Source organism: Neltuma alba, unplaced genomic scaffold (genome assembly GCF_004799145.2).
Source record: "Neltuma alba isolate B1F8T4 unplaced genomic scaffold, ASM479914v2 tig00011239_pilon, whole genome shotgun sequence".
NCBI lineage: Eukaryota > Viridiplantae > Streptophyta > Magnoliopsida > Fabales > Fabaceae > Neltuma > Neltuma alba.
The window spans coordinates 272,047-288,782 of NW_021635958.1; the positions used below are offsets into that span (position 1 = coordinate 272,047).

At 38.8% G+C, this 16,736-nt stretch overlaps 1 protein-coding gene across 4 annotated transcripts; it reads left to right on the forward strand.

Moving 5' to 3' along the window:
* Positions 1-280: 280 nt before the first annotated feature.
* On the forward strand, positions 281-16,090 carry LOC114762667 (homeobox-leucine zipper protein REVOLUTA). 4 transcript variants are annotated; one of them, XM_028952203.1, is made up of 19 exons: positions 281-919; positions 1,125-1,373; positions 1,488-1,647; positions 1,808-1,893; positions 9,763-9,853; positions 9,973-10,068; positions 10,179-10,292; positions 10,370-10,453; positions 10,551-10,706; positions 10,782-10,856; positions 11,160-11,266; positions 11,377-11,560; positions 11,881-12,069; positions 12,307-12,387; positions 14,399-14,533; positions 14,777-15,111; positions 15,288-15,393; positions 15,526-15,675; positions 15,787-16,090. In XM_028952203.1, the coding sequence occupies exons 2-19, from the start codon at positions 1,144-1,146 to the stop codon at positions 15,931-15,933; spliced, it is 2,526 nt and encodes an 841-aa protein (XP_028808036.1). In that variant the 5' UTR covers positions 281-919; positions 1,125-1,143; the 3' UTR covers positions 15,934-16,090. The 4 variants fall into 4 exon arrangements, with proteins under 4 accessions (XP_028808036.1, XP_028808039.1, XP_028808037.1 ...); XM_028952206.1 differs by lacking the exons at positions 9,763-9,853; positions 9,973-10,068; positions 10,179-10,292; ... (10 more) ...; positions 15,526-15,675; positions 15,787-16,090 and adding exons at positions 1,975-2,065; positions 2,184-2,279; positions 2,372-2,485; ... (10 more) ...; positions 6,283-6,432; positions 6,558-6,877; XM_028952204.1 differs by lacking the exon at positions 281-919 and adding an exon at positions 938-1,026.
* The last annotated feature ends 646 nt before the right edge of the window (positions 16,091-16,736 follow it).

The following is a 16,736-nucleotide window of genomic DNA, read 5'->3' on the forward strand; positions in this document are numbered from 1 at the left end:
ATAAATCTTGGCAGAACAGAGTTTCGGCGACTTGACCGAGGGAAAGATGACAGAAGAGCCAGGGCCGCAGCAGTCAGCACTGTTTCCCTAACGGGTCATTTCAAACCAAGAACAGGGACAGCCACGTAAATATATCCCCACCCTCGAGCATTATTTTATAATAATTTATGATTATAACTGATATAATAAAAAAATAGCAATAAACAAGCCTCGCTGGTTTGGTTTTCGGTATGTGTGCCCCCCCACCCCCACCTTCCTTCCCTACCCGTCACTTTATTCTTCCCCACTGTTTTTTTCCTCTCCTCTCAGACATCACTGTCTCAATATTGCTCTTTCTCTCTCTGATTCCCGGAAATTTGTCTTTTGATTTTCCTTATGAGTAGGGTTTCCCTCTCTCTTCTTCTTTGTCTCTTTACTAATTTCCCCTGATGCCTCTCTTCCTTGGTCCGAGACAGAGTCCCAAGTGCACCGAACCGCCCCCTATTCTTTCCTTCTTCTTCAAGCTCAATTGCCAAGTGTTCTGTGATTTTGCGTTTCTTCTCGCTTTCTTCCCCTTTTCCCTCCTTCTTTTCCTATTTTCACTGGAATCTTGTTGAAAAGGGAAAGCTCTTGGGCTGAACGTCCCGACCAAAGCAGCTTATTTATTTCTACGTTGTTTCTTCATTGAGCTTCGCCAAGATTGTGAGCTTCGTACTTAGCTGGCAAGTGTATTTCCTCTCATTTCTTAAGACATTATCTGGTATTGAGGGAAACGGGCTGCCGCAGTTAGTTTGTTGGAAGGCTGTAAGTTAAAGAAGCCGGCGTTTTAGCTTGTGGAACGAGAACTTCACGCTTGAATTTGGAGCTTTGTTGGATTTTTACTTAGAGCGAATGAGTTTCTGAGCGGATTTGTGCAGAACACCATCAATCAATAACGGAGGTTGCGTATAGAAAAATTACCGACTCTCTCTCAACAATACTGCTAATTCTGCTTCTCCCATGTGCCTTTAACTTGGCCAACTACGAATCCTTTGGAGTTCCTATCTAGCAGCCTTCATTTTCCCTGCATTCCATGATCTTTTTTTTTTTTTTTTCTCGCTCCATTGGGCCAGTAGCTTTAAAATTTACTCCTCATCTTGATACAGAGATTGTCATTTTGGGAAGATGGCGATGGCTGTAGCTCACCACAGAGAAAGCAGCAGCGGGAGCATCAGCAAGCACCTTGATTCCGGCAAGTATGTACGATACACAGCGGAGCAGGTTGAAGCGCTCGAACGCGTTTACGCTGAGTGCCCGAAGCCCAGCTCCCTGCGAAGGCAACAACTGATCCGAGAGTGCCCTATTCTTGCCAATATCGAACCCAAGCAGATCAAAGTTTGGTTCCAAAATCGAAGGTAAGGGAATGCTCATAAGAGTCCTGTGAATTTCAATTTCGAGAAACTACAAACTACTTTGCAATTTAATCTCCCAAGCTCTTGGATAAGATTGTTTGGTATTTCGCGACTCAGGTGCAGAGAGAAGCAGAGAAAAGAGGCAGGGCGGCTTCAGACGGTGAACAGGAAACTGACAGCGATGAATAAGTTATTGATGGAGGAAAATGAGCGGTTGCAAAAGCAGGTTTCCCAACTAGTATGCGAAAATGGGTTTATGAGGCAGCAATTGCATAGTGTAAGCACATTGATAAGCTATGATAAAAAGTTTTCTGCGAAGATTGATGTCACTAATATTTATTTGTTGGGTCTCTAATGGTTGATGAATCTTTTGCAATTGCTTTTGATGGAATGGATATAGGATCGAATTATTATTCACGTTTTTTGTTTTCCTGCAGGGGTCAGCAGCAACTACTGATGCAAGTTGTGATTCGGTGGTCACCACACCTCAACACTCCTTAAGAGATGCCAATAACCCTGCTGGGTAATTTCGCAGTTTACGTTTATTAGCTTTACTTTGTTCTTTTCTAGAGATATTTCTGATTTTTTTTTTTAAACCTTGCAGACTCCTATCAATTGCAGAGGAGACCTTGGCAGAGTTCCTTTCGAAGGCTACCGGAACTGCTGTCGATTGGGTCCAGATGCCTGGGATGAAGGTTTCGTATCTCCCCTTGCCAGAAAGTTGTTAGTAAATTAGTTAGTGAACAGTAGTGTTATGGGAGATTGCTTTTCCTCGCCCTAAGAATTTTCTCCTTGATTTTTTTTAATTGTCAGCCTGGTCCGGATTCTGTTGGGATCTTTGCCATTTCGCGAAGTTGCAGTGGAGTGGCAGCTCGAGCCTGTGGGCTTGTTAGTTTAGAACCGACAAAGGTAAGTTCACTCAAATAGTAAGGACGTAAACTTTGGTTTCCTCGATATGCTATTAAATGTCTGCAAACTTCTTGATTTTTAAAATTTGGTAGATTGCGGAGATCCTGAAAGATCGTCCATCTTGGTTCCGGGATTGCCGGAGTCTTGAAGTGTTTACAATGTTCCCTGCTGGCAATGGCGGGACAATTGAACTTATTTACACACAGGTCTGGATTAAAATGTGGAATTTAAAGATCCCTGCTTTTTGGAGCCATCTCTTTTGTCTTCAACTGCAAAATTAAATTTGGTGCAGACATATGCTCCAACTACATTGGCTCCCGCCCGGGATTTCTGGACTCTAAGATACACTACAAGCTTGGACAATGGAAGTCTTGCGGTGAGCATTTGTTTCCCTGCTTTCCAATGTTCACGGAGAGATATAATAATTGATTAATATATGATATAAAATTGTCTTTTCAATTAGTAATTCTACTAGTTAGAGATAATTTCCCTGATTGACACTTCTTTGTTTTTCGAATCTGCATCTGAAGGTTTGTGAGAGATCACTGTCTGGTTCAGGTGCTGGCCCTAATGCAGCCGCCGCCGCTCAGTTTGTAAGAGCTGAAATGCTCCCAAGCGGCTACCTGATTCGACCATGTGAAGGTGGAGGGTCAATCATCCATATTGTAGATCACTTAAATCTCGAGGTCTGACTTATTCACAATTTAAATTTATCACTTTTTTTTTTGTTAAGAAAAAACAATGGATTTAAATGCATGGCATTTTCCTTTTAGGCATGGAGTGTGCCAGAGGTTCTCAGACCCCTTTATGAATCATCAAAAGTGGTTGCTCAAAAAATGACAATTGCGGTAAGTAGCCATTCCAACAGACACTGACGATGACAACTTTATCAGTAGTTAATTATTAATTTACTATCTACTGCTGAGGCTGGTACATCCTGGAGAATTTTTTGTTTTTTAAAGAAAATATTTTAATAAGAGATATTGATCTCTCTGTTTTTCTGGTTTTGCATGCAATGTTTAGCAATAGCGTCATGCTTATAGATTTCCTAAACCCACCTTTTGTCATTCTGGGTCCTGTTTCCTATGGCCATACTTAGGATGAATGTAATTCATTGTTTGTTGTGATAGGCGCTACGCTATATTAGGCAAATAGCTCAGGAAACAAATGGCGAAATTGTTTATGGTTTAGGTAGGCAGCCTGCTGTTCTGCGAACTTTCAGCCAAAGGCTGAGCAGGTAGGCAAACGGAGCTCCGTTTCTTTCAAATTACGTTGACCATGGAGCAATCATCATTGAGAGGTCCTTGAATCACACATTTACATCTAAACCAATCTGTTATATTTGCAGAGGCTTCAATGATGCTGTCAATGGATTTAATGATGATGGCTGGTCCATAATGAACTGTGATGGTGCTGAGGACGTGATTATTGCTGTCAACTCAACCAAGAATCTGAGTGCCACTTCTAATCCCGCAAGTTCCCTAACATTCCTAGGAGGAGTTCTCTGTGCAAAAGCTTCCATGTTACTTCAGGTCAGTCTGCAAAAACAGTGGCGTGGGTCTTATCTCCTATAGATGGTTCCTTTTTTTTTTTTTTGACTCAGTTCTCGGTAAAATGAAAGATAGGAAGGGCTTTTTTTTTTTGGAAGGCAATGCTAGATTATGCTTTGCATAAAACTAGTCCATGCCAAGTGCTTTAGCTAAAATTCCTGTTGACAAATTAATTTTGTAGATATATTCATGAATGGTGGGTTGGAGTGTTCAAATGTCTTTTTGCTACATGTTTTTTCCAGAATGTCCCTCCGGCAGTTTTGGTTAGGTTTCTGAGGGAACATCGCTCTGAGTGGGCTGATTTCAATGTTGATGCCTATTCTGCTGCTTCACTTAAAGCGGGCTCGTTTGCCTATCCTGGCATGAGGTCAACTAGATTCTCAGGAAGTCAAATTATCATGCCTCTTGGCCATACAATTGAACACGAAGAGGTACTTTTGCATTCACTTCCCAGCTACAAATGCAGGATGGAATTGTCTTGACTCGTGATGCATTTGTGAGTGTAGTCTGGGTCTGTTTCTTTGTCTGATCAGGACGAGCAGGCAATGACACTTGCTCTGCCCTGCTGTCAGCAGTTGCTTATTTCCTTTTTCTCCAGGTCATATCACAAAGTTTTCATATTAAAATAATATTTCCTGCTAATCGTGTTTGCATTCCAGATGCTTGAAGTTGTTCGTCTCGAAGGCCATTCTCTGGCTCAGGAGGATGCTTTTGCTTCAAGGGACATTCATCTCTTACAGGTGCTGTCCATGGCTCTTGTTGAAATATTGGAAATTCCTGTTCCTTGTGTGTTTTTGAAGTCAGATAAGCTGTAGTGTCATTTTGGGAAAGAGTTTCTATTTTCTTGAATGACCCATTTAATCCAAACGATGCTTTTACTTGTGTGTTGCAGATGATCAAAATCGCAACTCACTGCTCCCTCCGTCCTTATTTACAAGTCTCAATTTTTTTACTTGTTTTGTCCCTAAATGCAAGTCACAGTTCGGAGTTCTAGTTAATTGTAATTAACGAATTTAAGAGAATTAAATTATAATTACTAAAGGATGCACATTCTAAGGAGACATTTAATTGAGGGCTTATTTGAAAAGGAAAAGCTAATTTTTATGCATCACTTGGGTTTCTGTTTTCTTGGCTGGCGTGTTTCCAGATAAATTGAGAGCTTTATTTAGAGACACAGGGAGTATTTGTTTAGGGCCATTTGAATTCTGTTTGGCCTTCATATAATTGTGTGTCTCTGCTGGCTTTTGGTATTCTTTTGCCTTTTAAAGGATGATGCTGTGACCAATAGATCACTATCATGCAGTCTCCTAATTTACCCATGGAACTGAGCGGTGTATTATGGTTGCTTTTTTTGCAGATATGTAGCGGGATTGATGAAAATGCTGTTGGGGCATGTTCTGAGCTTGTATTTGCTTCTATTGATGAAATGTTCCCTGATGATGCTCCATTGTTGCCATCGGGTTTCCGTATCATCCCATTGGATTCAAAATCAGTTGAGTTCTGTTTATTTGTGTTTTGCTTAATCTAATTATCGAATATTCACAAGATATGCTAGTTTCTCTTCATTTTGTTCCAAGTTATTATGGTTTGTGTGGTAAGCATCTGCAATTGCTTATGTATTAAGTTTGTGGATATGGTTACTAGAGTGCTGACTAAACTCGCTGCTTTGTCATTATATGGACTGTAACGATGTTTTTTAATTTCAGGGTGATAAGAAGAATGCAGTATCTGTAAATCGGACCCTAGACTTGACATCTGGTCTTGATGTTGGCCCAGCAGCAAATCATGCTGCAGAGGATGCATCATCAAGCCATAATACTCGGTCGGTGTTGACTATTGCCTTCCAGCTTCCTTTTGAGAGCAGCTTGCAGGAAAATGTTGCAATTATGGCACGACAGTATGTACGCAGTGTGATTTCATCTGTGCAGAGGGTTGCGTTGGCTATATCTCCATCTGGTATAAGCCCACCTGTTGGACCAAAACTCAGTCCTGGCTCTCCTGAAGCAGTTACTCTGGCTCACTGGATTTGCCAGAGTTATAGGCAAGTCTGGTTACTATCTAATACTTATAGTTACACAAGCCAAAATTTTAATGAATGCTTGCTATCCTCTTTTTGGCAGCTTGAGATTGAGTCCTGTTGATGGAGCATTGCATAATTCTTAAAACCTCTCTCCTTTCCTGGTTTCTGTTTTCATTTCTTTCCTCTTTAATTGCAGTTTCTATATGGCAGCGGACTTACTTGGATCGGAGACTCTTGTTGGTGATATGTTGTTGAAACATTTATGGCATTATCACGATGCCATTTTGTGTTGTTCAGTGAGGGTATGTTTTTTTGAAGTATTGTCTATCCTTTTAATGTTTGTGGCAAAATTTTTATTGGAATTATCAAGTATGCGGTTTGTGCACATCAAAACTAGCTGCTCAAAAGTTTGTGTCTTTATGTGGCATCGCAGTCCGTGCCTGTGTTCATCTTTGCTAACCAGGCAGGGCTTGACATGCTGGAAACAACTCTAGTAGCTTTGCAAGATATATCATTGGATAAAATATTTGACGACTCTGGACGAAAGGCATTGTGTACAGAATTTGCTAAGTTGATGCAGGAGGTGATTTCAAGACCGAATGCTTTCTCTTCAATTGAAATGCTTGTTATTCCATGAATGCTCTCCATCACCGTGGCATTTTGCCTTGTGGTCTGATCTCTGATTTTTTCTGTTTATGCTCGGAACAGGGTTTCGCTTATCTGCCTGCCGGAATTTGCATGTCCATGATGGGACGGCATGTTTCGTATGAACAAGCTCTTGCATGGAAAGTTCTTGCCGAAGATAACAGTGTTCATTGCTTAGCTTTCTCTTTCATAAATTGGTCATTTGTATGAATATTCGAGGCCCTGTTTTCATTTGTCTTCTTTTTTTATTACTTTTAATATTTTCAAACTCGTTCTATTGCAATGAGGATTGTTGTAGTTATGTATGTACAGCGTATTTTCTCCATCCACTCGGTCCATCACTGTCTTTTTGAATTTAATATAAAAATTAGTTGGAGATTTAAGTTGATCTAATTTATTTGATCTCTAATATTTATTTGTTTTCAAATAATCCAAGTCATTATTGATGGGTAATTTTTTCGATACAATTATTAATGGGTAATTTAAATGTGTAGGATTAATAACTATTTAACCTAGTTTTTAATTAATATTTGTAAATTAGTTATCCAGTTCATGATATGAAATGATATTCATTGTTAATTGTAAATAATAGCAAAATGTCTTTTTTTGACATCAAAATAATGGCGAAATCTCAAGTGACCCTGAGATTTGTGTTCGAACATCGCTCACTGTCCCGGGTATTCATCTCATCTTAAAGAATTGAAGTTTTTGTATGACTGGTAAGAGAAGAATTCTGCCAAAAAAAATAAATAAATAAAGAAGAATTCTTCTCTTTAAATCTGTAATTTTAATTGTAATAAATTTCTTCGGAACAAAGCTAGCTTTGGTGACTTGGGGTGCTTGAAATCAGCAGCACTTTTAAAAAAGTGCTGATATAAATTAGGGAAAAGGGCAAAAAAAAAGAAAAAGACTGTTGATGTAGAAAAATTGCAAATTAGAGTTTATGACACCATGAGCTTTAACAATAATAGTATGAATTTTGACAATTAGTTTTGTAAATCAATCTTTGTGTATAATTTTTTTATTTCGACAGTCTTTTTTTTTATACTATTTTTCCTATAAATCAAGATAAATTTTGTCACATTTATATTATAAAATTATTTTTTAAATCATAATTTTATTTCTATTTAAATAATATTATTATCGTGAACTTTGTCTCGGGATGACCTTTGTGCCCTGAATCGTAGCCTGCCATGTCAAACCAAGAATAGGGACGACCACGTAAATGGAAACTATTCTCTCAGATCTTTTTCATGATATTCAGATTGTGAATTGGTCTGTTTTTTTATAAGATTTTATTAAAGACATTTAAATATTAAATGTGTTTTATTAATTTTGCTCTTAATTTTTATTTTCTTTCTCTATCTTCTTCTCATATTACATTCTCATTCATCATTTAATTTATCTGTACTATGTTTTTATTTGTCCCTTATTAAATAAGAACATGCTTGAAAATAAATTAATTTTTAGATTTTTATTTTTTTACTAATTTTAAATATTTTTTAAATCGCATAATTTGATTAAATAATCTTTCATTTAAAAAAAAGCATAGAGGAAAAAATAAGTGATATAATTATAAAATAATAATAAACAAAACGCACAGTCCCCTCTTAGTTTCTCGATACGTGTGCCTCGGCCTCCCCTCTTCTTTCCTTCCCCTCAGGCTCTCACTTTATTCTTTCCCACTGTTTTTTTGGGTTCTTCCCTCAGACGTCAGTGTCTCAGTATTGCTATCTCTCTCTCCCTCCCCGATTCCCAGAAATTTGTCTTTTGATTTTGCTTATGCGTAGGGTTTCACTCTCTCCTCTGTCTCTTTTACTAGTTTCCCCGGATGCCTCTCTACCATGGTTCGAGAGAGTCCTAAGGGCACCGTACCACCCCCATTCTTTCCTTCTTCCTCAAGCTCAACTGCCAAGTGTTTTGTGATTTTGCGTTTCTTCTCGCTTTGTTCCCTTTTTTCCCCTCCTTTTCCTATTTTCACTGGAATCCTGTTGAAAAGGGAAAGCTCTTGGGTTCAACATCCCAACCAAAGTAGCTTATTTATTTCTATGTTGTTTCTCCATTGAGCTTCGCTAAGATTGTGAGGTTCGTATATTGCTGGCAAGGGCATTTACTCTCAATTCTTGAGACATTATCTGGTATTGTGGGCGACAAGCTGCAGCAGGTGGTTTGTTGAAAGGCTGTGAGTAACAGTAGCCTGTGTTTTAGCTGATGAAACTGGAATTGCATGCTTGAAAGCTATTTGCCTATTTCATAGATTCTTACTCAAAAGCGGAGGAGTTTCTGAGCGGATTTGTGCAGAACATCATCAATCAATAACGAAGGTCAAACCTATTGAAAAAAAAAAAGGACTTTCTGTCTGTGTTGTCCGTCTAATTCTGCTACACCCAAGAATTCTCTCGAGTTTCGATCAAACACCCTTCATTCTCCTCTGCTTTCTTTGTTCTTCAGTCTGTTCGCTCCATAGGGCGTTTCATTTTCATCTTGATTCAGAATTCAGTGTTTTGGAAAGATGGCCATGGCCATGGCTCCCCATAGAGAAAGCAGCAGCGGGAGCATCAGCAAGCACCTTGATTCCGGCAAGTATGTTCGATACACGGCAGAGCAGATTGAAGCGCTCGAACGGGTTTACGCTGAGTGCCCAAAGCCCAGCTCCTTGCGGAGGCAACAATTGATCCGAGAGTGCCCTATTCTTGCCAACATCGAACCCAAGCAGATCAAGGTTTGGTTTCAAAATCGCAGGTAAGGAAATGCTCCCAAGTAGCCTTTGAATTACCATAACCAGAAACCACGCTGGTATTTCTTTTTGAAGCCCTTTGATAAGATTGTTCGCTAACCGTCAACGCAGGTGTAGAGAGAAACAGAAAAAGGAGTCAGGGCGACTTCAGACTGTTAACAGGAAACTGTCTGCTATGAACAAGTTGTTGATGGAGGAAAATGAGCGGTTGCAAAAGCAGGTTTCCCAACTAGTATGCGAAAATGGGTTTATGACGCAGCAATTGCAAAGCGTAAGCATGTGAAGCTTTTATATTATCTGTTGAGGGAATCGAATATGATTTGGCCGATGGAATTATTATTCACGTTATGGTTTTCCTGCAGGCGTCAGCAGCAACTACTGATGCAAGTTGTGATTCGGTGGCCACCACACCTCAGCCCTCCTTGAGAGATGCCAATAACCCTGCTGGGTAATTTCACAGTTTATATTTTTGGGTCTTCATCTTCTTCATATGATGATATTGTTTTTCATTTTTTTGGCCGATCTTTGCAGACTCATATCAATTGCAGAGGAGACCTTGGCAGAGTTCCTTTCAAAGGCTACGGGAACTGCTGTTGATTGGGTCCAGATGCCTGGGATGAAGGTTTGCTATTTCTCCTTGCTTGAAAATTTTTAGTAAATAAATCAGTGGGCAGGAGTGTTTTAGGAGATAAGTTTTGCTCTCCCCCCTAAGAATTTTCGACTTGATATTATTGTCGTTAGCCTGGTCCGGATTCGGTTGGGATCTTTGCCATTTCGCGAAGTTGCAGTGGAGTGGCGGCTCGAGCATGTGGTCTTGTTAGTTTAGAACCTACAAAGGTAAGTTCACTCAAGTAGAGTGGGAGGTAAAATTTGGTTTTCTCGATATGTTATTATCGGTCTATGAGCTTCTTGAATTTTAATTCACCATGAATCAAAATTATTGGTAGATTGCGGAGATCCTAAAAGATCGCCCATCTTGGTTTCGGGACTGTCGGAGTCTAGAAGTTTTTACAATGTTCCCTGCTGGCAATGGTGGAACGATTGAACTTGTGTACACACAGGTGAGCATTTAATTGTGAAGTTTTGAAATCTGCATCTGCCTCATTTATCTTCGATTTCAAAATTAAATTTGTTGCAGACATATGCTCCAACTACATTGGCTCCTGCCCGGGATTTCTGGACTCTGAGATACACTACAAGTTTGGACAACGGAAGTCTTGTGGTGAGCGTTTGCCCCCGTCTTTTCATTTTGTAATTCTTCTTGTTGGAGATAATTTACCTGATTTACACTTCTATTTTTCTTGAATCCCCACCTGAAGGTTTGTGAGAGATCACTGTCTGGTTCTGGTACTGGCCCTAACGCGGCAGCTGCTGCTCAGTTTGTTAGAGCTAAAATGCTCCCAAGTGGCTACCTAATTCGACCATGTGAAGGTGGAGGATCAATCATCCATATTGTGGATCACTTAAATCTTGAGGTTTGGCTTGTTCACAAGTACATATGTCAGCTTTCTTCAGATAATGTATTTAACCGGATGACGATTTTTGTTTAGGCATGGAGTGTGCCAGAGGTACTGAGGCCCCTTTATGAATCACCAAAAATGGTTGCTCAGAAAAGGACAATTGCGGTAAGTAGCCTTTTTTAATGTATAGAAACTGATAATGATAATTTTATCATTACTCAGATAGTCTTCTGCTCTGTGCTGTAGAGATACATCTCGCAGTTTACTATTATAGAGATTAAATCCTGCAGATGATGATGCATCCATTAGAGATTGTTGCTCTGGTGTTTTTGATTCAGAAATATTCTCATTTTTGGTTCTGCTGGCAATGTTCAGCAAGTGATCCATTTTTTGTCATGCTGAAGCCTGCTTCCTGTGGCTTTGCTTGCTTCAAATGAAATTTCTAGTAATTTATTGTTGTTGTGATAGGCGCTGCGCTATGTCAGGCAAATAGCTCAAGAAACAAGTGGCGAAGTTGTTTATGGTTTAGGTAGGCAGCCTGCTGTTTTGCGAACTTTCAGCCAAAGGCTGAGCAGGTAAGCAAATGAAATTTTATTGTTTCAAATTACGTTGACTGTGCAGAGATCTGCTCTGAGAAGTAGTAGAATCTCACAGTTTCATTTGAACTAATCCATTATACTTGCAGAGGCTTCAATGACGCTGTCAATGGATTTAATGATGATGGCTGGTCCATAATGAACTGTGATGGTGCTGATGATGTCATTATTGCAGTCAACTCAACCAAGAATCTGAGTGCCACTTCTAATCCTGCAAGTTCCCTAACATTCCTTGGAGGAGTTCTTTGTGCTAGAGCTTCCATGTTGCTCCAGGTATGGCTGAAAATAGAATGGCATGAGTGTAGTTATTGTTTTTACCAACGCATGGGGGGCTTATCCCTAGTTGATTGTTTTTCTTCTTTCTGGACTCGGTTCTTAATGAAATGGAAGTTAGGAAGCACGTGCTTTGTGAAGGCAGTGGTAGCTTATGCTTAGCATAAAACTGGTTCATGATAACTGCTTTAACAAATAATCTTTGGTGAAAATAATGTTATAGATATATTCATGAATACTGATTTTTAGACGTCTGTTTGCTGTATAAAAGTAATTTTAACTAATGACTATATGTTACAATCTTTATATGGTATTTGCAGAATGTCCCTCCAGCAGTTTTGGTTCGGTTTCTGAGGGAGCACCGCTCTGAGTGGGCTGATTTTAATGTTGATGCCTACTCTGCTGCATCACTTAAAGCAGGTTCCTTTGCCTATCCTGGCATGAGGTCAACTAGATTCACGGGAACTCAAATTATCATGCCTCTAGGCCATACAATTGAACATGAAGAGGTACTTTCGCATTCCCTTCCCCGGCTTCAGTGCAAGTAATATACATGTCTAAGTGCAGTTTTGGTCTTTCTCCTCAACTTATTGGTATTTTCAGGGCCAGCGGGAAATGGCTCTTAGTATGAACTGCAGTTGCCAGTCTGCTCTTTTTCTTTTTTAAATTTTGATTTTGTCGCTCACGCAATGACAAGAGTTTTCATATTCGGTGAATACTTCCGGCTAATTGTGTTTACATTCCAGATGCTTGAAATGGTTCGTCTGGAAAGCCATTCTCTCGCTCAGGAAGAAGCTTTTGCTACTAGAGATATTCATCTCTTACAGGTGCTGTTTATGACTCTTGTTGAAATATTGGGAATTTCTCGTCCCTTACGCTTGAGTGAAGTCAGATAAAACGGGATGTCATTTTTGGAACAAGTTTTTATTTTCTTGAACAATGCATAAATATCCGTGCCTTAATATATTAACTGCCTGGGCCAAAGCTAGCATTCTATAGGTGCAAAGTTACGATGAAAACCATCTTTGGAATTTGACATATCGTGACTAATTAGGATGATTCAGATCATCTGCATCAATGTGTCATGCGTTTGGGAGAATGACAGTGTGAGAATGTGTATGAAGCCCACTTCTCTTTCTGTCCCCTCTCTCTAAATAAACACGCTGCATTTACTTGCCTAGTGCATAGGATCCAATCCCTACTTACAACAACAACAAGCCTTATTCCACTAGATGGGATCGGCTACATGAATCACACATGACGTTATCGTGCTTTGTTAACAACTCAGTCCTTAGATATGTTATTGACTAGGAGGTCTTGCTCAATGGTCTCATTGAGCGTTCTTTTCGGTCTTCCTCTGTCCTTTTTTATGGGATTCTATATTGTCTTGTCTACCCTTCTTACAGAGGTCTTTAATGGCCTTCTCTACACTTGTCCAAACCATCTTAAACGATTTTCAATCATTTTCTCTTGGATAGGTGTTCCACTAATTCTTGCTCTGATATTTTCATTTCGAATCTTATATTTTCTTGTATAACCACACATCCATCTCAACATTTTCATTTTTACTACCCCAACTTTGTGCTCTTGTTTTTCCTTGATCGCCCAACATTCACTACTGTACAATATAGCTGGTCTTACAGCAGTCCGATAAAATTTTTCCTTAAGCTTTTCAGGTACCTTCTTATTGCAAATAACTCTAGTAGCCTTCCTTTACTTTAACTAGCTAGTTTGTATTCTATGAGAAATGTCTCTATCAATTTCACCATCCTCATGTATAATGGATCAAAGGTATTTAAACTTTGATACTTGAGGAATGATTTGATCCCCCATCTTCACCTCCAAATCATTGTTGCTTTGCCTCCCCACAAAATTGCAATGCATATATTCTATTTTGTTCCTACTCAAGCGAAAACTTTTCGACTCTAAAGTCCTTCTCCATAATTCCAATATAGAGTTAATCTTTTCTTTTGACTCTGTCATGATGACTATGTCATCTGCGAAGAGCATGGACTTGGAGATTCTTTTTTAGATAAGCTCAGTTAGAACATCCAGAATAATATTAAACAAATAAGGGTTTAAAGAAGATCCTTAATGCAAGCCAATCTTAATGGGAAAGTCATTTGTCTCACCTCCAAGCGTTCTTACACTAGTAGTTACCCCCTCATACATATCTTGTATAGCTTTGATATAAACAACTCGTACACTTTTCTTTTCCAAAACCTTCCAAAATACTTCTCTTGGCATACGATCATAAGCTTTTTTCAAGTCAATAAAAACCACATGTAAATCTTTTCTTTTACTCTTATATTTTTCCATTAATTTTTTTAGTAAATAGATTGCTTCAGTTGTGGATCCCCCCGGCATAAATCCAAATTGATTCTTTGAAATAGAAGTTTTCAATCTCAACCTATGTTCAATCACTTTTTCTCACAACTTCATTGTATGACTCATAAGTTTTATCCCTCTATAGTTTGCACAGTTTTGAATGTCTCCTTTATTCTTATAAATAGGAACTAAAATGCTTCTCCTTCAATCATTTGACGTAAAATTTCATTAAAAAGCTTGGTTAGCCACAGTTCATCCTCCTCGCCCAAACAGATTACTTTAAAAAGCTTGGTTAGCTACAATCCCTACTTAGTGTACGATAAAGCTTTCTGCCTTCCAGGGCTCGTGTCTCAGTAGTTTTTTGGTGTCTGGCCTTTTAAGGATGCTGCCTTTGACCAATAGATCACTTTATGCAGTGCTATAATTTATTCATAGAGTTTGGTGTTATAAAATTACCTGGGAACTGAGCAGTGTATTATTAATTTATTATTGCTGTTGCTAGTTTTGCAGATATGTAGTGGGATTGATGAAAATGCTGTTGGGGCATGTTCTGAGCTTATATTTGCTTCAATTGATGATATGTTCCCTGATGATGCTCCATTGTTGCCCTCGGGTTTCCGCATCATCCCATTGGATTCAAAATCAGTTGAGTTCTGTTTATTTGTGTTATAAAGTATTCACAAGATGGTAGTACTAATTTTCTCTTCATTTTGTTCAAGATATAATGGTTTGTGTGTTTGGCACCTGCAGTTGTTTACAGATTAACTTACATGTGCTTGTGGATACCATACTAGGGTGTTGACTGAGCACATTATTTTGTCATTTAGGGAGGGTTTGTTGTTAGGGTATCAATATCTGGATCCCCGTGACCATGTTGTGATGTTTCAGGGTGATAAGAAGGATGCAGTATCTGTAAATCGGACCCTGGAGCTGACGTCTGGTCTTGAAGTGGGCCCATCAACGAATCATGCTGCAGGAGATGCATTATCATGCCATTATACTCGGTCGGTGTTGACTATTGCCTTTCAGTTTCCTTTTGAGAGCAGCTTGCAGGAAAATGTTGCAGTCATGGCACGGCAGTATGTACGCAGCGTGATTGCATCTGTGCAGAGGGTTGCGTTGGCCATATCTCCATCTGGTATAAGCCCAACTGTGGGACCAAAACTTGGTCCTGGCTCTCCCGAAGCAATTACTCTATCTCAGTGGATATGCCGGAGTTATAGGCAAGTCTTCATATCATCTGATGATTATATTTTCCGAAGTCTAAAATTTAATGAATAAATGGTGTATTGCATAATTCTTGAATAAATTTTCCTGTCGTTGTATTATCTCTTTGAAGTCTGAAACATCTCTGTCCCCTCCTTATCTCCATTTTCATTTCTTTCATTGTTTAGTGCAGTTTCTATCTGGGAGCAGAATTATTGAGATCGGATGCTCTCGTAGGTGATCAATTGCTGAAACATTTATGGCATCATCAGGATGCCATTTTGTGTTGTTCAGTGAGGGTGAGTTAGTTTTTTTATAGCTTGGTATATCCTTCAAGCCTAATAAAATTTTATTTTGGAATTCACTAGTGTATAGTTTGTGCATGTCAAAATTAGCTGCTCATTTGTCTATGTTTTTATTTGGCATCGCAGTCCGTGCCTGTGTTCATCTTTGCAAACCAGGCAGGGCTTGACATGCTGGAAACAACTCTAGTAGCTTTGCAAGACATCACATTGGATAAAGTATTTGACGACTCTGGACGCAAGGCATTGTGTTCAGAATTCGCCAAGTTGATGCAGGAGGTGATTTCATGAGCGAATTCATTCCCTTCAATTGCCTATTTTTATGGAGAGATTCCACGATCATTCTTATGTCATTTTGTCTCTGACTTTATCTGTTTATGCTTGGAACAGGGTTCCGCTTGTCTGCCTGCCGGAATTTGCATGTCCATGATGGGACGGCATGTTTCGTATGAACAAGCTCTCGCGTGGAAAGTTATCGCGGAAGATAACAGTGTTCATTGCTTAGCTTTCTCTTTCATAAATTGGTCATTTATCTGAACAACGAACGCCCTGTATGACCCTAGAATATATGAATGAAGGGTTAAAACGGGAGAAGTTTGTGGAAGGGGAAAAATGAATCCATGAGTTTTGTTCACATGCTGCAGGGTGGGGTTTGCTTTTGATTTTATTTGATTTATTTTTCCGGTTCAGACCAGATAGGCGTGTTAGTTACTTGACTTGGCGATCTTTTATTTTTGGGCAAGCGGAAAAAAAGAATCATGATTACTTTTCAAATTTTAGTAATAATATTAAGTTTAAAATACATAAAATCTATCTAAAGTTGCACGTCACCTCACTAATCTTTGAAAGTTTAGAAGTAAGAAGCTTGATGGTTCATGTTTAACCATCAATTTTCCTACCATTAAAATTCTTGTCTCATTTTAAAAGAAAAAAGATTTAGCGTTTGACACGTAATTTAAAATATTTTTATACCTAAAATATAATGGCGCCTCCAAATCTCGGATATTGTTGTGTCGTTGCTGTTATGCAGAGAGAGACCAGTTGCCTAACAAGTGGTTTGTTATATAAATCGGCAAAATGATAATAATAACAATAATAACGCTTGCCTTTCACAAGACGGGCATCTGCAGTAAATTCTTCACTTGTACAAGGTTTAAAGCTTCTATGTGGTCAGTAAAAAGTAAAGACAGACATTTTTGCACCTCTGATTCCAGTCAATTCTTAATCCTTCAAAGTATCCATTACTTTTTTTGTTATATTCTGTCCTAAATATAAAAAACTTATCTTATAGTATTATAAGATAAATTAGTACTATAAGATAAGTCTTATATTTAGAACAA

What these genes read in the sequence shown, in the direction of transcription:
- LOC114762667 (XM_028952203.1), top strand. Translation starts at nt 1,144, where the DNA reads ATGGCGATGGCTGTAGCTCACCACAGAGAAAGCAGCAGCGGGAGCATC. An exon ending in TTGAACTTGTGTACACACAG is followed by an intron (nt 10,293 to 10,369) that starts GTGAGCATTTAA and finishes AATTTGTTGCAG; the next exon opens with ACATATGCTCCAACTACATT. An exon ending in TTTTGTGTTGTTCAGTGAGG is followed by an intron (nt 15,394 to 15,525) that starts GTGAGTTAGTTT and finishes TTGGCATCGCAG; the next exon opens with TCCGTGCCTGTGTTCATCTT.